General features: G+C 30.7%; 1 protein-coding gene across 1 annotated transcript in view; it reads right to left on the reverse strand.

Moving 5' to 3' along the window:
* Positions 1 to 1,731: 1,731 nt before the first annotated feature.
* LOC139484483 (transient receptor potential cation channel trpm-like) overlaps positions 1,732 to 25,980 on the reverse strand; it is a 39,889-nt gene continuing 15,640 nt past the window's right edge. Inside the window, exons 7-14 of the mRNA XM_071268215.1 lie at positions 23,260 to 23,338; positions 21,442 to 21,611; positions 14,785 to 14,943; positions 13,049 to 13,189; positions 6,474 to 6,617; positions 4,756 to 4,896; positions 2,560 to 2,700; positions 1,732 to 1,791 (exon numbers count right to left, since the gene is read on the reverse strand). Coding sequence (XP_071124316.1) covers positions 1,732 to 1,791; positions 2,560 to 2,700; positions 4,756 to 4,896; positions 6,474 to 6,617; positions 13,049 to 13,189; positions 14,785 to 14,943; positions 21,442 to 21,611; positions 23,260 to 23,338 — 1,035 coding nt within the window. The remainder of the gene's footprint in view (positions 1,792 to 2,559; positions 2,701 to 4,755; positions 4,897 to 6,473; positions 6,618 to 13,048; positions 13,190 to 14,784; positions 14,944 to 21,441; positions 21,612 to 23,259; positions 23,339 to 25,980) is intronic.

The raw sequence follows: 25,980 nt of genomic DNA on the forward strand, positions 1-25,980 counted from the left end.
TACACAGAAGAACATAGACATTATACAATACTACAAACGAACATAAGTTGAGGGAATGAACTATAGAAATACATGAATATATTTACATCTTGAACATGTGCAGTGTATTTCAATTGAAAAAACTCAAAATATGGTTCCATATTAGTCTACATTTAAGTTAAGTGGTAATTTGATGTTAGCTTTTGTGTACATCTTTATTTCATACTTTTCATAATTTATATGTTATGAACACGTAAATTATATAGAAATAAGTATGTCCTCAATATAACAGAAACATTGTGACTTATCATGTTTATGAGACACTCTAAATTATCTTTATAATTAACTAAATAAATTAAGAAAGAACAAATTAAATGACACAACCAAATGGTAAAGAAACATAAAACTGACAAAAATATGAAAAATTTTCAGCTAAGTTAAATAAAAAAACCTCACCATTAAAAAAGCCACCAAAAAGCAAGTACAAAAACAAACAGACATTGAATATACCTAAACATTTGTACGTTAAATAATTCTTACTCACTGCAATATGTGGAACCTAAAGTATATAAATAAAGGATGTTATGATAAAAACATACAAATAGGTATAGAATGACTCATATAACGCCTGTAATGTAATAAAGAAAATACACAAATTTAAAAACTAACAGGCTAAGTAAATAATGCATATCAAGGTGAATAACATATTTGTCACACAAAGAAGATTTTTATGCATAGAAGTAACAATGTTCGGACATATCATTATTTAATTATTTACGTCGACATGTTGTAATTACACCGTAATAACAAATCGGCAATGATCATCGGTAATGACCATCAGTATAAAATGTATTTATTTTAGTTTTGACAAGTAAGTAAAATAAACTTTGTGAAACTTCTAACTTTTATTTAGACAATTTTTTTTTATCATAATAAAATGATAAAATTACCTATATTATACTGTCTTTTTACTGAACGTTCATATCCTATGAAGAGTTTAGAAGTATTAAAAGTAAGCTTTCAGAGAATGTTAATTACCCCGACCATATGAGTAAATACCCATATGGTCATGATGATCATACGCGTATGGTTCAAATACTCATATGGTCCGAAACATATATATATAAACACAAATCGAGAAATATTTATGAACCACATTAACAAACAAAAAACACTAAACATCAGGTTTCTGACTTAGGACAGGTACAAACGAAAGCCGCGGGATTAAACGGTTTAATGTGTACCAGTATTACGTTTAACTTAAACAATATTGTAACATCACAACACAAAAAGAGATTCTTTGAAATGTCAATTGAAATTGTTTTATTATTGCCACGTTATTTATATATGTGCCTGTCCCAATTCAGGAGCCTGTTATTCAGTGGTTGTCTTCTGTTTACGTGTTACATATTTTTTTTCGTTAATTTTTTTATATAACTTAGCCCGTTAGTTTTCTCGTTTGAATTGTGATACAGTGTCATATCGAGGCGTTTTATAATTGACTATACGGTATGGGCCTTGCTCATTGTTGAAGGCCGCACTGTGACCTATAGTTGTTAATGCCTGTGTCATTTTGGTCTTTTGTTGACAGTTGTTTCATTGGCAATCATACCACATCTTCTGTTTTATAACTCAATCGAAAAACATATAAACAAACAAACAAATTATACTCTGAACGACTAAATTTGATGCCTTTTTATACAGAAAAAATCGTTAAATAATTAAACAGTAGGATAGTTGAAATATCTTTCATTATAAATGTACCTGTTCAATAAGCTTAATTGGTAAATCTTCTGGGCTTTCCTTTATGCACTGAAATACGTGTTTATATATTTTTTTCAAATATCAATTCACAACGGGATGACAATTAAGAGACTGTCCAAGTAAATATCGGTTTATATCATACAAAGGATACACATGTCAAAATATTTTTGAATCAACACTTTGAAAGTTCACTAACGATGCAACAATTTTTTTTACAAAATGAAGAGTTATCTCCCCTTTTCATTGAATATTTAGTGCATTCTATGTATTTGTTTTCTCTTAATTTGTTGCAGTTAATAAAAAACCAAAATTTAACTTTCAGAAAGAATGAATTTGTGAAATGAAATATTGAACAAATTTTGAAAACAAAATATGTCATGTGCCATCCACTGCCTGTTTTTTCCATGGACACCCTCTTAAGCATATACATGATTTTTAATTTTAAATTAATAAAAAAATCACTACTGCTTTCTGACTAGAATCTTGTACTTCACGATCAGGCCACCAGTAGGAAAAATCGTTTTTAAAGAAATAGCTGCAACATTATTATTAATATATTCAATTTCTATTTAAATTGTAACCGGACTGCAACAAAAATAAAATGTGTGATGCTTCAATGTGTATCTTTGAATATGCAATATCAAACGCTAAAATATATGCTCCACAAGCCTCAAAATGTGTGTCTGCTATTAAATATTCATTACAAATATCCATTCTGAAATACCTTTAGTAAAGTAAAGATTGGAATTTGAATTACGTTTTCCTTATAAAAAAAAACTTATATATAAATGCTAAAAATAAATGCATGTGTCTTACCCTCCAGTATATGTTTGCTATTTTATCGAAAACAAAAGCTTCAATATTTTCTAATCTATCCATAGTCAACTCTACTAAATCTTTTCTGTTTGATGTAATCGATGTCAGGAATAGCTGTGAAACCGTGTCTTTTTTGTATTCCTATATTTTAAAATTCTGTATTAAAATTCTGTAAATGTATATGTTTGTGATTTTGTTTTTTGTCAAAGTTATACCTCCTTATTACAAAGACCGGTCTGTACCAATCATTTCTTATACCTATACCAAACATATTGCAACTACAATTTCAATTACACAATGTTTTGCAGGATCTCGATATTGACGACTTCAAGTCTAAACCTCCTGATTGCACTTGTGCTAGTTTCCAATTCACATATAATCCCGCTGGCCACGTTATTACCGGTGACCTCAACATTGTTAATAACACTTCTCTACGAAATGTGTTATCGAAAGGTCCGACATATCGTGAGCCTAACTCCATGAATTGGAAATACAACTTTAAAATTTTGATGGATTCAGTCGAGGATTATGCCAGGCAATGGACTAAGCGCGAGAAGGAAGACACTCTTTTCGAATGGATTAAGGCAGTGAGGTCGTTGATACAAATCATAATTAAAAAACTGAATGGGTCCATCAATGCCCATGCTACGTCAATCTTTAAAGACCCAACATGTTGCTAAACACATATCCGACCTCCATGACAACAGACACCTACAATGAGTATCGACAGCACACCGCGACACCCAAGACGAATTATAAACTGAGCGTGAAATAAATGGATCAAAAACGTATTTTTACTGAAACATAGTTTATTCAAATTAAAGAAGCTAGTCTTTCTCGAAATATTTTCATTAATCCGGGATACATTTAATCCAATTATAATACGTCCAATTATAACCATGATATGAGAAGCCGATACATTTAAAAAAAATGCTAGTATCGATATACATTTAATTGGGAAAATTCAGAAAGGGGTATACATGTACGTTAAGAAAAAAAAGTATTTTTAATTGAAATCGTCGAAAAAACTTCTACTGTATTGATGATAAACTCATCATAGATACCAGAATTACAATTTTATATTTACGCCAGACACGCGTTTCGTCTACAAAAGACTCATCAGTGACGCTCCAATAAAAGAACAAAGGCTAAATAGAGTACGAAGTTGAAGAGCATTGAGGACCAACAATTTGTAAAAATTTTGGCAAATACAGCTAGGGTAATCCAAATTATAAATGATTACTAGATTGTGAAAATATGTAATTCACCCCTAAACTGACAACACTTTTCATATTAGCGTACACTTTTTATATAACACATATTTTAAGGTGAAGGAGAAACTAATATGGAACAAGGTTTTGAAACAAGGCATGAATACAACGTGTAATTGTACATCTAAATCAGACAACAGTATATTGACACATCCTAGAAAAATCATTTAAAAAAATGAATCAAAATTATGTTCATGATAACAATTAGTACAGCTGAATAATGAGCAATAGCCCCTGAGTCTACCAAAAAGAGGATTAGAGACCCATTGGGCAAAACAAATCGGTTACAACTCAGCCTATACAAGGACTTTAAATGAAATAACGTCAGAAACCAAACATCATCGCGTGAAGGTTTCAGCGAATTTGAAAGGTTTTTTTATATACACCCGACAAAACTGACTGTGGATCTGGGAAGTAAAAAAGGGATTCCACAGTCAATTTTGATGAGACACTGCAAGTATTGGGATCTCATACTTAACGAATCTTATAATGATCAGTTCTTCATTTAGATGGAGTAAAGGTAACAAAACCGGCACAAAGCAGCGACAATATTGTCAACAAAGAGAACGAAATAAAAGATATACAACGACACTTACAGATGAATTATGTGTAAGGAGATGGGACATTTTTTATGAAGGTCTTAGAGTTTGCACTAGAACTGGAGATAAATGGAGGAAGATTACATCATTCGAAACGTATGGGAATTTGTGTTATACCTTTCATTTTACAATCATTTAGAGACTTTATATATAAATCACACCAACGAGAATTTGTTTTCCGTTTTACAATTAATTCATTGTTTGGCATCACGGAACAGGTATTTGTTTATCATTACGTATGCCTTATTGTATGCACAAAAAATGTGATTAAAATATAAAACAGAAGATAATCCTTATAAATAAAATGTGCGTAATATTGAACTTACATCAACGATATCTTTTACTATCTTCTTTAACTTATGTGTGTGTCTTTGTAAATCCTGAACAGTTATATGGTTAATCATTTTTTCAAAAGACTGTGATAGATTTGAGAAGTATTTTGCCTTGTTGTTATTTACTTCCCCGAACTGCAAAAGAAAAAAATAATTTGGAATTAACACAAATCGCAACTTAATCACATTTATAGTCATGAAACATAGCTGAATTTGGATACTAGAAGTTGTACACACAAATGAAAATTTGACAATATGTTAATGTACTTGAACATATTGATAGACAAAAGACAAACACGACCTAAACTGTCGCGAATTTAACCCTTAAATAATTGCTTGGTTGTCGAGTGTTACTTGAAATTCTTACGTAGTTGACTAATACGGCAGCAAATTGTAATCTTATTACGACATTTCTTCTACTATCAGTTTATACCTGAACATATAAGAAAACACCTAGCTTAATTATTTCCATCAAAGTTGAATAACTGGATTTTCCATCACTGTATTGGATATCTCAACTACATAAGTGTCCTAACAAATATTGGTATAATGATGGGTCTTCAAAGTGCTCCACAAAACCTCTTTCTAAATTATCTACATTTATATTATCAGTTATCAAAGCCGGGTTTCAAAGATATTGTGAAATGCGTATTTTAGAGGTAGCGTGAATCAGAGGTGGATTCCAGAAAATTCCAAAGATCTTTTAGAGTACATACAATCTAAGGCTCTTTTATTTTGCATTAGTATCAAAACTTTTGACTTTTCTACACTTTACACAAGTATTTTCTATTCTAAACTAAAAGTCAAACTTTTAAAGAGGTGGTATTGCTTCAATAATTAATCTGTTGCATAAAGAAGAATGAACAATTTCGTATAAGGGAAAAATAAATCCTACTTTATAAATGATAACTCTGATTCAATCAAAACAATCCATGAAACTGATAAGATGATTGTTTTTTTTTACTGACAACATATTTTTTTTTTATGTTTGGAGGACGTGTTTTTCAAAAATCGGTCTTCATTCCTATAGGAACAAAGTGTCTCTTCTTGCAGATGTGTTACTTTATTATTGTAAGGCTTCCTATATGATCTTCTAAAGAGGTAAGGTAATATCCTTTCACTTTACTTTTCGCTATACAGATGATGCTCTCTCGTTAAGTAATCCGTAAAGTCGAGTTGGTTGACCGTTATGGAATAACCGCTTCACAGATGATAACGGATATTTTTCTGACATCATAACTACATTCACCTTTCCTATCCATAAATTTGATCAACCTAGTCAGACTTTTTACCGGGTTTGTTACAACATGAAGAACACGACGAATGCCACATGTTGATTAGGATCTACCTATTCCAGAGCACCAGAGATTTGGTTCGTGTTGCTTACTATTTAGTTTTCTATGTTGTGGTATGTGTACTATTATTTGTTTTTTGTCTTTGTTAGTTTATTTTCAATCTTTTTGTCTGACTACCCCGCTGATATCTTTTGACCCTCTTGCATAACAATAATCTTAAAATTTATTTAAGGACGTTGTCGTTTTTTTTTTTTTGGCTTTCAATTTTTTTATCACATAATTATTCGGGTCCAGATCATGTCAATATTGCATTTTAAATGTAAACAATTGTTCTGCCTGGGGTTAATTCCAAAAATCATATCAGTTTTGGCATATCTGTACGTGTGTTTTCTCTTAGAAGTAATAAGTATCAATTACCTCTGATACATAATTGTTGAATTGCCGATGAAGGTCTGGTAAATCTGTGCCAATGGATTTATATTTGTTCCGAACATCTACCATAACTATTCCTATTTGCATCTCCAATTCATACAATTCCGTCATTGTCTTTTTCTTTCTTGTCTGCAATCGTGATAATTGTCATAATAAACCAAATTACGTAATAAATATATATAATAGAAGCAAGACAAAAATTATCACACTACTGTTTGAGATATAACGCATGGCAAAAAATACATTTAAAATGCAGTGTGAAACAAATGCGTTTGAAAACAATTCAAAGGTATGCAGCGGTTGTTTTACATGTTTACTTTTGGATAACTTATGATTTTGTTTTTGGTACCTTTCATAACTATTTATTCTGAATATATTAATTTATCATATCATACTGATCATTTGAAGTGAACTGATATAGGAGGCCTGGGGTAGAACTAAATTAATTCACGTTCCGTACCAGCATGCTTTTACTAATGACAAAACAAACTCGTTGAAATTTCACGCTAACACAGAATAAATGTAAAACGTTTTTCAGCATTTACGTTGGCATGAAGTGCACATGACGCCCTTTTAATTCATTTTCGACATGTTATACTTAATATGCAGTCAAATACAGTAAGCAATTAAAAAATAATATGTCAAGGTATAAAGGTCAACAATGTTTGCTTAGATGCAAATTTGATTGAGACTAGCTTCTTTGTTTCTCATCCTTAATATGTATTTCTAGTTCAATATTTGCCTGTGCCTGTAGTCTTTATGTTCTGAATGTGCGTTTCTGTTTTGCTTTAATATGTTTCATCATTTATTCGATCTTTTCGTTTAATTTTGTCTCTCAACCTTTCCGTAAATGACCTGCTTTTTTTTCTTTTTAAAACCGGAAGTAACCATGTGTCAACTTTATAGATGTTTACAATCAGGAGGGTTTAAAGCAAATAAAAAGATTGGGTCAACCCAATGTGACTTTGTTTTCATTAAAAAGTGTGGAAAGATCTACAAATGTTCTGTGAACTATTGGATATCAATTTAGTCTTTCCATAATTCATTAAAATGTCATTTCGAGTGTGTTCTAATTACCTATTTTGGACCTTGTCGTTGTTTAAATTTTGTTTATAAGGTCTTTTTACCTTTCCGTGGAAAGACCTTTTGGTTGTGTTCTGATTATTATTATTTTTTTTCTTCCGCCTAATTTTTTTTCTTGCGTAGTAGTGATGTTTCAAAAGATGTTGCTTAGATATTTGGAATATGATATCGTATAGTTTATACAGTTTTAAAACTGACAACTGCGTAACAAAGTACTTTACGTTGTAAGAGTTATCACCCCAAACACTGTTTATCTTGTGGTCACTACTCCTTCGCAACCGTAAAATATTACGACAAATTTATTTTACCAAACTGCTTGCTACATCTTCAGGATAAGGATATTCATTTGGACCGAAGCTATAACGGAGACTCCATATGAGATTTATTCCACCTTTTTTATTTGATTCAAGTGATATTCATTTTTAACTGGTAAATCATACGTAATAGAGACGTAGAGTCGTTAGATTTGAGGTCCTTAGTAAAAAAAAAAGTGAAATTTAGGTCAAGGTCAAATGTCAAGGTCATATTTTAAATTATGACTTTGGCTAATTTTCACTTATTTTCAATAACCGTAAAAGATATCGACAAATTATCTTTACTAAATTGTTAGTTGTGACATGTCGTCACATTTAAATTTTAATTGCGATGGGACATTGACTGTAAATGGGAGTTTTCTCCCCTTTTATATTTAGAATAATGCGTTAAGTGATATAACTCATTATCCTTACATATCATGGACCTAGGGTCTTTTGATTTTAGGTCCTCACTTTACGACCTTGAAATTGAGGTCAAGGTCATAGGCAAATTAGACGTTCTAGATTTTGACCATTGCTTGAAATTCATATTTATACATCATGAAGCCATAGGAATTGACATTCAAACTGAATTTCAATGTTTCATATCAAAATATATTGTAAGTGGTGGAAAGACCTTCAATTGTTCTCTGAACAATTGGTTTTTAATTATTATTAATGTTATTTTGTCTATACATTTTTTTGTGTTCTTCTATTGTATAATTGTACATACAATGTATATTTGTAAGATACGATATTTGATAAAAACAAATTAAGCAGTTCATATCCTTTAAAACTAAAACTACTAAACCTAATACTGTTCTTTCTTGAAAACTGTTTTTATATTGAGCTCTACTATTACATACATGTGCATGTAACCGTAAAAGATTTAGTGGAAATAAATTCTTTTTATTTAAATTGTTCCTCACATTATCAGAATGATGTGAAAATAACAGCTATATCCATCGAAAAACTGAAATATGATCTGCTTTTTTTTGTCTTTATAAATCTTATCTGTGAAAATCAGAATTGATAAACAGCAAATTAGGAGTTTTGATTTGATGTATTGGTCCTCCAAAAACATATGTTAAACATGCAACCGTTGTTTTCCCCTCTTAGTCTGTGATAAATTTGCGCTTTTCAAAATATTATTTGGATAATTCGTCTTTGTTTCATATCAAATTTAATAAATGGCATGAGTACAGTTCTATCCTGTATAGTAACATTATTTCAGATAACTTGCCATTCCATATAAAATAATTTTTGTCACAAGAAGTTAATCAATCAAAATTTTGTCTCGTCTGTTCTCAGTACAAGCTTTAATAACTGTGTAACCTCAAATTTCCAAAATATTCTATACAAACATCAAATAAAAAAAAATATGCTTTAAAACAACATAAATATAATGAGAGTATATTTTGTGTATCACCTTAGTTGAACACAGACATAGACAATGATAGAGAAAAAACATATCAATATACATTACATTCCGTTGTTCATTTGTTGATACTATGTAATAAGGTAAAAAAGAAAACCTTTGTGTGGAAGAAAGTTATATTATTTATCTTTAACACTGGTTATGCAATCATTACTGTAAAGTTTTGACAGAATCTTTTAAGTAGCTTAGGACAAGTATTTTATGTTATAAAACGACAGCTATTCGAGCAAAATATTTTGAAAAAAATGACATTATTATTGCAAGCCGCATCAAGATATTTGAGTATAGCTGGCTTAGTCTGCTAATAATCATAGTTAAGTCCTACTTCAAGACATTTGTTAAAGAGTACATTTTGTATAGATACAATATCGTATGAAACCTTATTTGAAGTGCTATAATCTCGGTATAATTGAAAGGAATTATTATATTAGAGACTTATTAATGTCTAAGACTTACAATTCTACCCTTCAACAAAATAATTGACCTATTGCTTATAGTTTAAGAAAAATAACCAAAACACAAAAACTTAACACTGAGCAATGAACCATGAAAATGAGGGCACGGTCAAATAAAATCTGCACGAATGACATAAGGAAAATAAAATATTTCAATACACCAAATATAGTTGACCTATTGCATAAATTATTAGAAAAAAGAAAAGGCCAAAATTCAAAAACCACTGTACCATGAAAATGGGAACAAGGTCAGATGACACCTGCCAGTTGGACATGTACACCTTACAATCATTACATACACCAAATATAGTAGACATATTGCATACAGTATATAAAAACAGACCAACACACAAAAACTTAGCTATAACCACTGAATCATGAACATGAAGTCAAGGTCAGATGACATCTGCCAGTTGGCCATGTACACCGTACAGTCCTTTTATACACCAAATATACACGACCAATTGTTTACCGTATCTGAGATATGGACTTGACCAACAAAACGTAACCTTGTTCTCTGATCCATAAAATGAGGTCGAGGTCAAGTGAAAACTGTCTGAGGGGCATGAAGACCTTGCAAGGTACGCACATACAAAATATAGTTATCCTATAACTTATGATAAGAGAAAATTTAATATTACAAAAAATCTAAACTTTTCTTAAGTATTCACTAAACCATGAAAATGAGGTCAAGGATATTGGACATGTGACTGACGAAAACTTCGTAACATGAGGCATATATATACAGACTATGAAGCATCCAGGTCTTACACCTTTTAAAATATAAAGCTTTAAAGACGTTAGCTAACACTGCCGCCGCCTCCTCCGGATAACTATCCCTATGTCGAGCTCGACAAAACTAAATCGTAAGAACTCGTTCAAAATATTTAGGATGTTGAGAAAAAAGGTGTTTAATCAATCCGACGGTTGAATATGTTTTCATTAGTTAGTTCTCCCTTGATATATTTGACGTGAAGGCAAGACTACGAAAGGGATCAGTTATGATTTACACATTAAAAAATATCAAGCGTTGATATAACAACCGGGAAATGGTAATTATTTGAACAATTATCAAAAGTTATAAATTCTACAAATGTTTTCTAAAGCCCCAGTCCCATTAGACCACGATCGCGTCACGCTCACCGCGATCTAAAATAAATTCAGATCGTGGTGAAGTCGTGTTAGGAGCGGCATGAAAATGTAAATTTTGTATGCCTTCACGATGCTGCTACGTCCGCATGACGCGTCTACGTTCTCATCGCGCTTATTATGCGACTTATCAAGATCTGTCTACGCTCATCACGTTGCCACTACGACTATATCACGAGTTATCCGATTGTAACACGATCTTACCACCCTTCTACTGCGATTATAGCACGTTCTTACTACGAGTATACCACGTTCATACCGCGACCCTACTACGTTCATACCGCGATCTTACTACTTTCTCAGCAATAACGTCAACATCGTGCTTTATATCAATATAGTTCCATTTTGTTATGTCTGATAAGGGCACACGATATAGTTACAGGGGAGGTTATGACGTTGCTAGTTTTCGACTGGTTTTTATCATTCAAACTAACTTCACTTGAAAACGAGTTCATGAACCCCTCTTTTTCAAAATGCCATTTGGTTTGATTATGTGCACCTATTTTCATGAAAACGTAAATAGTGCATTTTTTTTAATATAAAACAAAAAGATGTTATTTTTCTAGATTCATGAACATTTGATAAATATGAGTTATTTCTGAATAAAAAATCTATAATTTTTTAGGATACTTATAAAATACAGAAATTACAAATTATTTATATTAAACAATCTGTGTTTATCTTGTAAAACAACAATGGTATGTCTTTCTTTCGAAAGAGAAAATACGGCCACAAATCCGAATTTTGAGCAAATATACAAAATTTAGAACACATTTAACTCAAAAAGTATCACATGAAGGTATATTTTGAATTACACATCTGATTTAATCAGGTAAGAATAGTCTACATGGAAATTTTAATCAAAATTTAAATACGGGATCAAAACTGTATCATATGCCCTTAATACGTAGATTTCTCGGAAACAATAGAGTCATGCCACCAAAATATATTAGAAAACGCGGGCGTGGTGGAAGGGATTGGTGTAGACATTGTAGAGGCAGAACAGAGGGAGCTCTGATAGTAACGAAACCTGATCAAGCAGAGATGTCGGACTGACCAATTCAACATAAATTACAACCTTTTGTGTGCTGGTCCATAAAACACAAATGCGAGATTTAAGTGAACGATAGCAGGTATGACACAGATGTGTCAATAGATATAGGAAGATGTGGTATGAGTGCCAATGATACAACTCGCCTTCCAAGAAACAATTTATAAGAGTAAACCATTATAGGCCAAGGAACGAGCTTCAACAAGAAGAATTGGCCCACACCGAACAACAACCTATACAGGGCCATAAGAATTACTCGTGTAAAACCATTCAAACGAGAAAACCAACGGTCTAAATATATAAAAACGAGAAGCATGTTTGAGCGGTTGGAGAAAATGGACAATAAGTCCTAAGTACATGCAGACAGACAAAACCTGGAGAGATTTAATATATGTTATGTGAAAATGACAATGAGATTGAAAGTCGTAGTATGAACGTTAACGTAGTCATGTCGTAAGAAGAACGTGATGAGGACGGTACGGGCGTGCAAGAATCGTACTATGGTCGTGAACAGCGTGGTATAGTCGTAGTGGAAGCGTAGTTGGGACGCGGTGAGAACGTGATGGTCATAGTGAGATTGTCGCGCAGTCTCCCCGAATAGAATCACGTTCACACTCTTAAATAAGACCACACTAAATATCAGGTGAGACTAGACGTATAAGTTTTTTGATCTAATGTAGAAAAGTGTGTAATTTATTTAATGATAAAGCATATCAACATGATCAAAAACTCATCAGTGACAAAATGAAATTAATAATTTTAAAAATAAAGTACAAGAATTATAAACAAATATTGTAATATAAAAAGGGTTTACTGACGTTATAGGTCCTCTAACTTATTGGATCCAAATGTTATGAAAGAAAAGTTCATAGAAACCGTGGATTTTAAATTTCAGTTAAATGTAAGCAATCGTATGGTATTGAATGTGATTGTCTGTAAGCCGGATGAAGTAAATTATGTTCCATATATTAAATAAAAGTATATGAAAAGATATATCATTTCATAAAAGCAAAGTGTTAAACAAGAAGTAAGTTAACAGTAGACTATTTAAATCATTTATACAATAACATAATGTTTAGTATCGAACTTACACTATAGACATCTAGTTTGTATCTGATATCCTTTACTTCGTTATTATTGTCTCTAAGATAACCAATTGGAAGATGGTCAAATAGCTCATTAAAGGAAGTTGATAACAATGACAGGTATTGTATCTTGATTTCATTGTTTGACTGAAAAGAAAATGTTTTGCTTGATATAAAAACCGCAACATTTGTACAGTTATAGTCATTATGTATGCAATTGGTACAGATATACTTTTTGATACTTTTGATGACTATAAATATTGTTTTCACAGAGAATCGATTATTTGACATTGTGCTGTTTTAACAAGAATATTTGCAATTATAATGAATGTTGAAAAAAGAACAGACAGAGCACGAGCAAAGTCCACTAAAAGATATGTATAACTAATATCTGACAATTAAAATAACTTTTCTTTGTTTTACTTGTTTAAGTGCCAGTCTTTGTAAGAATCAGGCAATTTAGGTAAAAATCAAAACATGATCAGAAAAAAACCCACTGAGCTAATCATGCTATTTAATACTTATCATCATCCTGAGTTAAAAATAATTAGTCTTTCGTTTGTGTGTGTCTGGTAATATCAAACAACTTGGTCAGAAAATTGGTTAGAATGATAGCAAATTACAGAGTTATCTCCCCTTATTCGTTAATTTCTAGTGCATTTCAACCAAATTGTATCTTCTATTACCAGAACGGAAAACAGAAATGAATGTTATTTTGGTGCATAACTACATTTTATGAACTGAAATCAATGTCAAATTGGGTGGGTTTTTTTTTGTCATGTTTTCAACACTGCCTGATTCTTAGGCAGACTGGCACTTAACTAAGAAATAACTATTCTGTCAAATCGATAATCTTAGAATTAAACACGGCTCATTTGCCGTTGATTTTGGTACTAAGATGACTGTGTATGTCAAATTCGAGGTAAAAGTCTAAAATGAGTCGATAGAAGCCGGACGATGAAAGGCGTTTCTATTGTTTCTTTAAGTTCTGGTTTAGGGATATCTTAAAGTAATCCACTCAGAAAAGTTCGAATAGTTGATGGAAAGAAAATCATCAATGTTTCTGAATGTGAAATTAAATAACATGGCTTCTTTTATCTTATAGTTTTGACAAATGTCTGAAAGAACTCCGATTCATATGCAAATATGAGGAAGTCGGCAAGAATATATGAAAACACTGATTCTGCCTTGTCTATATTCCAACGATAACGGCGGTTGTGACATATTTGAATGTTCTGATATTATAATATATATATATATATATATATATATATATATATATATATATTCTACCACTGCATCGAGTGTATCCACTCGAGACAGTTGAATTTTCAAATTTAAAGCGCGAAGCTTGCCCGAGCGTTTTAAATATTTAAAATTTAACTGTCGAGAGTGGATAAATATCGTATTACACGAGATTTGGTGGTGGAATCTGTTTCTCTAATGATTTTCTAACATTATGAAGGCAAACTTATTCCTTCTTTTCGAAAGATCTGCAAACAGATGTGTTATTTTTATGTGACGTCATCAGGCATGGTCGCCTTTTTTCATGCCGTCACAATAGAAAATTCAGAGGAAAACAAGAAAATTCGACGTCATTATCGGATTTTAACCAATAAAGTACTGAGATCAAACGAACCACACGTTGATTAATTTTTGTTTATACAATGGGTGCAGAAAGGGATAATTTGACGAAGATTTAGAGAAAATATATTATAAGTATGACATTAAACAATAAATACCTCCTCGTGTGGCTTTCTGTTCCCCTTAAATGGTTTTGTTTTCTCTTGGAATGTCTTATAATATTTCGGATAATTCAAATCGTTTAATCTCTTCTTGACTATATCAATTTCTTTTCTGACTTCAGATTGCAATTCGATCATCCTTCTTTTATCAAGTCTCTGGAAGTTGCAAAAAAACACGAAAAAAAAACATCTTCTTTCATTTGTTTACATATAGAAATAAATAATATGAAATCAAGTCATAATCTCCGGAGAAAAGTCGTCGTCACAAGATTGTTGCTAATAATAAGAAGGTTACATACACTACAAACTGCTCAAAGTCTGAATTGACCAGTTTTTGTGCTCGACCAGTAAAATCGAGCACACATTTTACTCGACTAGTCTCGACATTGTCTCGACTGTACTTAACTGTACTTAAGTGTACTCGACCAGGTTTCGACTTTACTTAATTATTCTGATTCAGTACTTGATGATCTTTGTGTAATCTGAAATGGTCTTGACCAAGGCTCGACCTGTCTCGACCTGTCTTGACTAGTCTCGACCTGTCTCGACTAGTTTCGACTCAGTCTCAACAAGTCTCGACCTGTCTCGACTAGTCTTGACCTTCAAATTTAGTTTTGACTGGTGTAAATCAGCCCATCTAACTAAATTGAATATTGATCTTACAAAATTCAAGCTTATTAAGTAGTTTGATTTATTGCTGTGATATGAAAGAATTTAATTTTACAATATGTAAAAAAAAAATTATTATATAAAAATTCAGATAGGCATCTTTAAATTTTTTTATAACTTTTTCAAATCAACTTGGATTTTCATCAAACTATGCAGCTATCTTAGATAAATATCAAGCTTACTGAATCCTATTTCATTTAGTTTTTTGTTGTATTGCTGTAAAATTTAAGAATTAAAATAATCTTGGTAAAAAAAGCTAGGATTAGCAATTCCGACAAAATAGAGATAGTACACTTTAATTTTTTTTATAACTTTTTCAAATCAACTTGGATTTTAATCAAACTATGCAGCTATCTTAGATATATATCAAGCTTACTGAATCCCATTTCCTTTAGTTTTTTGTTGTATTGCTGTAAAATTTAAGAATTAAAGTAATTTTGGTAAAAAAAGCTAGGATTTGCAATTAGGACAAAATAGAGATAGTACACTTTAATTTGTTTGATAACTTTTTCAAATCAACTTGGATTTTCATCAAACTATGCAGCTATCTTACATATATATCAAGCTTACTGAATCCCATTTCATTTAGTTTTTTGTTTTATTGCTGTAAAATTTAAGAATTAAAGTAATCTTGGTAAAAAAAGCTAGGATTTGCAATTCAGACAAAATAGAGATAGTAAACTTTAATTTTTTTTTTAACTTTTTCAAATCAAATGGGATTTTCATCAAACTATGCAGCTATCTTAGATATATATCAAGCTTACTGAATCCCATTTCATTTAGTTTTTTGTTGTATTGCTGTAAAATTTAAGAATTAAAGTAATCTTCTTAAAAAAAAAAGCTAGGATTTCCAATTCGGACAAAATAGAGATAGTACACTTTAATTTTTTTAATAACTTTTTCAAATCAACTTGGATTTTCATCAAACTATGCAGCTATCTTAGATATATATCAAGCTTACTGAATCCTATTTCATTTAGTTTTTTGTTGTATTGCTGTAAAATTTAAGATTTAAAATAATCTTGGTAAAAAAAGCTAGGATTAGCAATTCGGACAAAATAGAGATAGTACACTTTAATTTTTTTATAACTTTTTCAAATCAACTTGGATTTTTATCAAACTATGCAGATATCTTAGATATATATCAAGCTTACTGAATCCAATTTCCTTTAGTTTTTTGTTGTATTGCTGTAAAATTTAAGAATTAAAGTAATTTTGGTAAAAAAAGCTAGGATTTGCAATTCGGACAAAATAGAGATAGTACACTTTAATTTGTTTAATAACTTTTTCAAATCAACTTGGATTTTCATCAAACTATGCAGCTATCTTACATATATATCAAGCTTACTGAATCCCATTTCATTTAGTTTTTTGTTTTATTGCTGCAAAATTTAAGAATTAAAATAATCTTGGTAAAAAAAGCTAGGATTTGCAATTCGGACAAAATAGAGATAGTACACTTTAATTTGTTTAATAACTTTTTCAAATCAACTTGGATTTTCATCAAACTATGCAGCTATCTTAGATATATATCAAGCTGACTGAATCCCATTTCCTTTAGTTTTTTGATGTATTGCTGTAAAATTTAAGAATTAAAGTAATTTTGGTAAAAAAAGCTAGGATTTGCAATTCGGACAAAATAGAGATAGTACACTTTAATTTATTTAATAACTTTTTCAAATCAACTTGGATTTTCATCAAACTATGCAGCTATCTTACATATATATCATGCTTACTGAATCCCATTTCATTTAGTTTTTTGTTTTATTGCTGTAAATGTTAAGAATTAAAGTAATCTTGGTAAAAAAAGCTAGGATTTGCAATTCCGACAAAATAGAGATAGTAAACTTTAATTTTTTTTATAACTTTTTCAAATCAAATGGGATTTTCATCAAACTATGCAGCTATCTTAGATATATATCAAGCTTACTGAATCCCATTTCATTTAGTTTTTTGTTGTATTGCTGTAAAATTTAAGAATTAAAGTAATCTTCTTAAAAAAAAAGCTAGGATTTCCAATTCGGACAAAATAGAGATAGTACACTTTAATTTTTTTAATAACTTTTTCAAATCAACTTGGATTTTCATCAAACTATGCAGCTATCTTAGATATATATCAAGCTTACTGAATCCTATTTCATTTAGTTTTTTGTTGTATTGCTGTAAAATTTAAGAATTAAAATAATCTTGGTAAAAAAAGCTAGGATTAGCAATTCGGACAAAATAGAGATAGTACACTTTAATTTTTTTATAACTTTTTCAAATCAACTTGGATTTTTATCAAACTATGCAGATATCTTACATATATATCAAGCTTACTGAATATAATTTCCTTTAGTTTTTTGTTGTATTGCTGTAAAATTTAAGAATTAAAGTAATTTTGGTAAAAAAAGATAGGATTTGCAATTCGGACAAAATAGAGATAGTACACTTTAATTTTTTTAATAACTTTTTCAAATCAACTTGGATTTTCATCAAACTATGCAGCTATCTTACATATATATCAAGCTTACTGAATCCCATTTCCTTTAGTTTTTTGTTGTATTGCTGTAAAATTTAAGAATTAAAGTAATTTTGGTAAAAAAAGCTAGGATTTGCAATTCGGACAAAATAGAGATAGTACACTTTAATTTATTTAATAACTTTTTCAAATCAACTTGGATTTTCATCAAACTATGCAGCTATCTTACATATATATCAAGCTTACTGAATCCCATTTCATTTAGTTTTTTGTTTTATTGCTGTAAAATTTAAGAATTAAAGTAATCTTGGTAAAAAAAGCTAGGATTTGCAATTCAGACAAAATAGAGATAGTACACTTTAATTTTTTTAATAACTTTTTCAAATCAAATGGGATTTTCATCAAACTATGCAGCTATCTTAGATATATATCAAGCCTACTGAATCCCATTTCATTTAGTTTTTTGTTGTATTGCTGTAAAATTTAAGAATTAAAGTAATCTTGGTAAAAAAAGCTAGGATTAGCAATTCGGACAAAATAGAGATAGTACACTTTAATTTTTTTTATAACTTTTTCAAATCAACTTGGATTTTTATCAAACTATGCAGATATCTTAGATATATATCAAGCTTACTGAATCCCATTTCATTTGGGTTTTTGTTGTATTGCTGTAAAATTTAAGAATTAAAATAATCTTGGTAAAAAAAACTAGGATTTGCAATTCGGACAAAATAGAGATAGTACACTTTAATTTTTTTTATAACTTTTTCAAATCAACTTGGATTTTATCAAACTATGCAGATATCTTAGATATATATCAAGCTGACTGAATCCTATTTCCTTTAGTTTTTTGTTGTATTGCTGTAAAATTTAAGAATTAAAGTAATTTTGGTAAAAAAAGCTAGGATTTGCAATTCGGACAAAATAGAGATAGTACACTTTAATTTGTTTAATAACTTTTTCAAATCAACTTGGATTTTCATCAAACTATGCAGCTATCTTACATATATATCAAGCTTACTGAATCCCATTTCATTTAGTTTTTTGTTTTATTGCTGTAAAATTTAAGAATTAAAGTAATCTTGGTAAAAAAAAAGCTAGGATTTGCAATTCAGACAAAATAGAGATAGTACACTTTAATTTTTTTAATAACTTTTTCAAATCAACTTGGATTTTCATCAAACTATGCAGCTATCTTAGATATATATCAAGCTGACTGAATCCCATTTCCTTTAGTTTTTTGTTGTATTGCTGTAAAATTTAAGAATTAAAGTAATCTTCTTAAAAAAAAAGCTAGGATTTCCAATTCGGACAAAATAGAGATAGTACACTTTAATTTTTTTAATAACTTTTTCAAATCAACTTGGATTTTCATCAAACTATACAGCTATCTTACATATATATCGAGCTTACTGAATCTCATTTCATTTAGTTTTTTTGTTGTATTGCTGTAAAATCTAAGAATTAAAGTAATCTTGGTTAAAAAAGCTAGAATTTGCAGTTCGAACAAAATAGAGATAGTACACTTTAAGTTGTTTTTTTTTACATATTGTAAAATTAAATTCTTTCATATCACAGCAATAAAACAAACTACCTAATAAGCTTGAATTTTGTAAGATCAATATTTAATTTAGTTAGATGGGCTGATTTACACCAGTCAAAACTAAATTTGAAGGTCAAGACTAGTCGAGACAGGTCGGGACTGGTTGAGACTGAGTCGAGTCTAGTCGAGACAGGTCGAGACTAGTCAAGACAGGTCGAGACAGGTCGAGCCCTGGTCAAGACCATTTCAGATTACACAAAGATCATCAAGTACTGAATCAGACTAATTAAGTAAAGTTGAAACCTGGTCGAGTACACTTAAGTACAGTTAAGTACAGTCGAGACAATGTCGAGACTAGTCGAGTAAAATGTGTGCTCGATTTTACTGGTCGAGCACAAAAACTGGTCAATTCAGACTCTGAGCAGTTTGTAGTGATATAAAGCAATAAATTTTCAAGATGGGATCGAGTTTTTTCGAGTGATATGATGTTTTTGTTTGATCTTTTGCAAATATGATACCAAAACGTAAAGACTTCTTTTCGAGCAGTGATCAAATGTTTAAAGAATCCTGCAAAACCCTTCATATAAAACAGAAGATGTGGTATGATTGCCAATGAGACAACTATCCACAAAAGACCAAAATGACACATACATTAACAATTATATGTCACCGTACGGCTTCAGCAATGAGCAAAGCCCATACCGCATAGTCAGCTATAAAAGGCCCCGATAAGACAATGTAAAACAATTCAAACGAGAAAACTAACGGCCTTATTTATGTAACAAAATGAACGAAACACAAATATGTAACACATAAACAAACAACAACCACTAAGCTACAGGCTCCTGACTTGGGACAGGCACATACATAAATAATGTGGCGGGGTTAAACATGTTAGCGGGATCCCAATCATGTTTATTTGATATATGAAATAAGAAAACAAATATTTACGACCATCAATTCATGTTTTTTGTTAAAAAACATTTAAATTCACACTTACAAAATGCACAATAGTTTGATTCAAAAATAAAGAATAATAAATTAATTGTTACACTTATACCAATGCAAAGGATATATATATAACTGTAGATTCTACTGACGAAGAAATGTAACACGAGGTCACTAAAAACTATCAGATCAGTCCAGATGGCATGTAAACTATATCATACTATGACTGCATGTCACTATCCATTGCGATAGATATTTAGGTATTCTACAATCAATTCCTTGCTTATACCTAATATATCATTTATACAATTATAGATTCTACTGACGGAAAAAAGTGTATAATCAACCGAACTGTGAATATTATAAGTCTAGTTGGCCGATTGGTCTAGAGCACTGGACACAGTACAGAAGGTGTTTTCCCTATATCCCGTTAGCATGAGTCTGAATTCTGACGAGGACGAACAAAAGTGTGCTTCCGTAAATTTTCACAGGCTTCACATTTTTGTGCTGATATTTAGAACATTTATGAATATTAAATGCGGTTTCAGTCGTGTATTACATTCATTGGTGATCCAATGGATTGATCTATTGTATACTATGAAAGTACTTTATTTCGTGGGTATCAATTTTCGTGGTTTGAGCAACATTTTCATGTTCGTTGGTTTTTAAATTCGTGAATCAACCCTAGATAATTGTCTCTTTTAAAACTGTCATACGATGATGACTGATGTACCCATATTTTGACTATTTTATTTATTGTGTCTGTTTAGTTTACGCATCAATGTAAATAAAACGAAATTTGACGAGACTGTCATCAAAGTGAGAGGGTTAGCTCTATAAAACCAGGTTTAATCCACCATTTTCTACATTTGAAAATGGCTGTACCAAGTCAGGAATATTACAGTTCTTGTCCATTCGTTTTTGATGCGTTTTTTTATTTGATTTTGGCATGTGATTTTCCTCTCAGTTCAGTATTTTTGTGATCTTACTTTATACCAACTTTATGATCATGTTTTCAATCAATTAAGTGTACCTGTAACCAGATAAGATGCTTTCTATTTTTTGCTAAAAAAATCTCGTTCTTTGCAATGTCACATCTTTTCCATTTTTCCACAAGTTTTAATTGTTCCTTGACTGCACTGGTTTTCAAAGCATTTTCATTTTCTATTCCTGTTTTCTTTTTTATTTTATTTTCATGGTATTCTAACAAACAAAAAACATAAATATATTGGACACAGTAATACTGAACATCTGACGTATGGTCATTCAAAATAAATCTAGATATAATACATTGAAATGGTTTTATACTGATTTTTAATATCAAAATAAATAATATCTAAAATGTAACATAATTGTTTGTGTCATAGTGAACAAGAATATAACATAATGCTGACTGTCTGTATTTATACATTTGTACTGATCATGTCTGTTGTCTACGTTCACACATCGAAGTCAATATAATGGAAATGTATGCAGCTGTCATACAAGTAAAGCGTTGAGTTAGCTATACAATCAGATTAAATCCACAATGTTCTACATAACAAATGGTTTGCTCCACGATAGGAATGAGACAGTTGTTTATATTCGTGTGTTGCATCTTACATTGTGATTGTTATATTTGATTAGGAACTATTCGTTTTGAATTTTCCTTTATACTTCTTTTTCTTAGTGAATTTACTTTTTGCATTCAAAGTGTTATGACGTTACGTAATGCTGTGTTCACTTAACGTATGTCGTATTTTGTGATACCAATCGACGTTTGTCCAGAACGGCGGAATTGTCACATCAATTCTATCTGACTTTGAACTATTTTTTTTAAACGTCGACACTGTTGGGTTGACATATTAAATGTTTTATATGTTATATGAGATCACAATAAAATATTTAAGCCCTTCGCATTTTTTTGTGACTTTGACCTTTGTTAGTCTTGCATGTTTTGTATTTTTTTTTTAGTGCATTTATTTTTTTTTTTTCGCAGTGTTTAACGCCCATCTTCACTGAGCTTGTTCACATATTAATGTAGGGGTCAACTGAAGCCCGCCTGCGGCAGTGGATTTTTTTTTTCTGTTTGAAGACCCATTAGTGGCTTTCGGCTGTTATCTGCTGTCTGATCGAATTGTTTACGCTTTGACATATTCGCCATTCGATTCTCAATTTGCATCCTAGATTTTTAATGGTAAAACTCGTCCAATGGCTCTATGGTAACATTTGAGAGAGACACGGTAAATGGTGAATACCATTGAAATGGTATACGACATATTAGATATAGACATTTGTTCGAAAAAATGAAAAAATTACATTTGTATGCTGAGACGACACACCAGTTCTATATTAATCTCAATCAATTATATGACAAAAAGTGAACTTCCGGTAATAACTGTGTTATACCGAAATCTCCCTATATTAACACACGATTTCTTCCGAATTTGACAATCCAAAATAAAAATTAAGAAAAGAAAACTAGACCTATTTTTTTGAAACACACATATATATCTATTAGACTTACATGGTAAAAACAACTTCAGCATGCAAACGGAATCATCGCTGATCTATGAATCATACAATTAAACCTTGAGTAATATATCATTTTGATTTTATATTTCAATTCAATTGATGACAGTTAAGCGGCATTAAGACATGTTGAGACAGTTAACCATTAATTCTTGCGAGGATGTGATTTGTTTAGATTTAAGTTTTGCATATAAAAAGGGTCAAATGGAATATAGACCGAATACGATTCGTGACGTTTTTTTTACTTTTATCTTTATCCCGTTTCGCTAATTTTGGAAGTAAACAGATGCAAGGGGGTACGGAGTCTTTTCTAAATCTATTGGTTTCTAATTGTAGTTACCTTTGTTTATTTCGAACATAACATCCTGAATAATCTCGTCTACACCATTAGTGTCTTTGTTCAGGGAATATATATGAATCTACAAAATTCAGAATAAATAATGATCTTAAATTCCTGGCTTTACTTGCAAACTTTCCATTCGTTTTTTATGAGTTTTGTCATTTGATTTTCGACTTCGTTGTTTGGTGATAAGTGAAGTAAAATCACAAAAATTCTGAACACAGAGGAATGTTCAATTAAAAAATTCCTAACCACCTGTGGTTAGGAATTTTCCGATTGAGTTTCCCTCTGAGTTCAGTATTTTTGTGATATTCTTCTGATCACCTAACAATGGAGTAGACAATCATCGCCCAATTCTTTAAAAAAAATATTCGTAAATGAATTTGAATACTAATAAAATACCTACCAACCAGCATTGGGCGAACTACATTTTGTGTAATTGTAAACGATATATTTCTGGTGACAAACTTTACATTAACGGAGATATGTATATATATAGATAATAAGTGGAGATAGACAATTAAAAGAAAATCTATGTAGCATCATACTACATGTATAAATCCCAAAACAGATCAGACATCAAATATAGAAATGAACCTCCTAAATTATTTTACATAAAAACCTATTATAATTAGAAAAAAACACCTCTATACCCCTATAGGCAAGTCCAGAGATGTTCCGAAAAGTGTAAATATAACCTCTTTTACTTGACCTTATCACTCTTTCCGTATCAAAATCAGTTCAAATAAGACGTCAAAATGTTTATTTTTGCTTTCTTCTTTCATTTCCATTCCATAGAAACTAAGAAATGTATGAGAAAGGAAAAACAAACAGAAAAGAAATACACTATAATTGAAGGGAACTTTATTCGTGGAAAACGAAAAGCGATGTCATTTATTGTGGTCTTGGGTCTAATCGGAAGAATTTCTTTTCGTCACAAGATCGAACAAATACTTATCATAACATTCTTCCCCCAAAAACGAAAGGGGATACTCGCCTGGCAGCATATTACCGTCTAATTTGCTATAATACAATTTGTATAGGTTATTAGATCATATACTTCTCAGTAGCATTATTACATGTGTCGATCAACAAAATATTCCGTAGGACAACTAACATTGATTTGAAAAACTCAGATCATTTGAAGGTCATCATGAATATCGACTAGACTAATAAAGCATCTAAAAAAGTATGAAAAAGCAGTGACTATTATATTCTGAGACCTTAAAATAAACTTCACAATGTTCCTGATTGAAGACTCTCCTACAAATCTTAAAATTATACCATAGGCGTGTGTATTACAATGTAACATATCAATTATGTCATTTGTTTCAAACAAATACAAAAAAAAAATAGCATGAGAACACGACATATCACAACAAGATGATGTACTGCCAAGCGTGCTATATGAAACAGCGTTAGTTTTGTTCAGGGGTAAATCACCATCTTGAATTGAACAGTCACAATAAATAATCGGTCTAGGTCTTGACCCAAATTTTCATATTTTGAGACAGATTTGCGATATTAGTAACACTGTTTATTTATGTAAAGAAAAACTTAGCTATTCAAGCTGTTTAAAGGGTGATAACTCTTTTAGTAGACAATTTAAACTGGACATATATATGGATTTTTTTTTACTTGAAGCAAGAAAACAAGCCATTTTTTCTTTTTATTTTCTTAAGATATACTATAAAAACATACATTTTTTTTAAATGAGCCTAGTATTTAGTAAAATGATTCTACGTGATCTCTTTACTAATATTAGACAATCGAACATTTTTCTCAATATGTCACCAAGACACAAGGTCATATTAAAAGCTTAGACTAAAACCTCGCAATAAGTAAACATAATATTCATATTCAACAGACCATCAGAAAATATGTGGCAATCTCACCTTAAAGATATCGTACAATTCATTCTTAAATTATGGAAACAAATCGTCATCTACTTGTCCAACCTTATTTAACTTACTTATTCTGTCAGATATAAAATGTTTCAGTAATATCAGACCGTCAACAAAATTTAACAAAATATCTATAAAACATTAACAAGCAACGGATACCTGTAGGTGGTTGCTCTTTGTACACATATTAGGGACTCTGTGGGATTTTTTAAGTGAAATAATTACACAAAAAGCATGTATTATTTAACATATATAGATGGTAGAAATATAAAAGGACCAAAGTTTGCATGTATATGTTTGACATTTGATCCCAAGCATGGTATTCATGAATATATAAATTTCGTCTGCTTACATTTCAATTTACCATTAAAAATACTTAAAGACTTAGTAATATAAATACCACAGCACACGTAATACACAGAAGGAGCAGAAAGATTTCAAAAATTAACTCTTTTTTATGGCGTATGACATTGTCCATACAAATCTTAGGGAAATATGAGAAATTGAACAAGTTAGCACAAAACATTGAAAAACGATTTTTTAAAATTTTAATTTCTTTTTTATTTACATGTTCTTCTTAACCAAATGACTCAAACACATACCAGTTCCTCCTTTAAGAAGTGCACCAAGTAATAAGTAAGGCTACCATTGGTCGGTGTGTTGGACAAATACTTCAAAAACATTCAAGGGGAGAACAAAATATCAATAGATTCAAAAGGTATTTTATGGATTGGTCGGAGAAAAGTAGAAGAATTTCAACAGCCACCAGCTATAAGGAATAGGGACAGTACATGTGTATAAGGAATACTTATATAAT

Source organism: Mytilus edulis, chromosome 8 (genome assembly GCF_963676685.1).
Source record: "Mytilus edulis chromosome 8, xbMytEdul2.2, whole genome shotgun sequence".
NCBI classification, from domain to species: domain Eukaryota; kingdom Metazoa; phylum Mollusca; class Bivalvia; order Mytilida; family Mytilidae; genus Mytilus; species Mytilus edulis.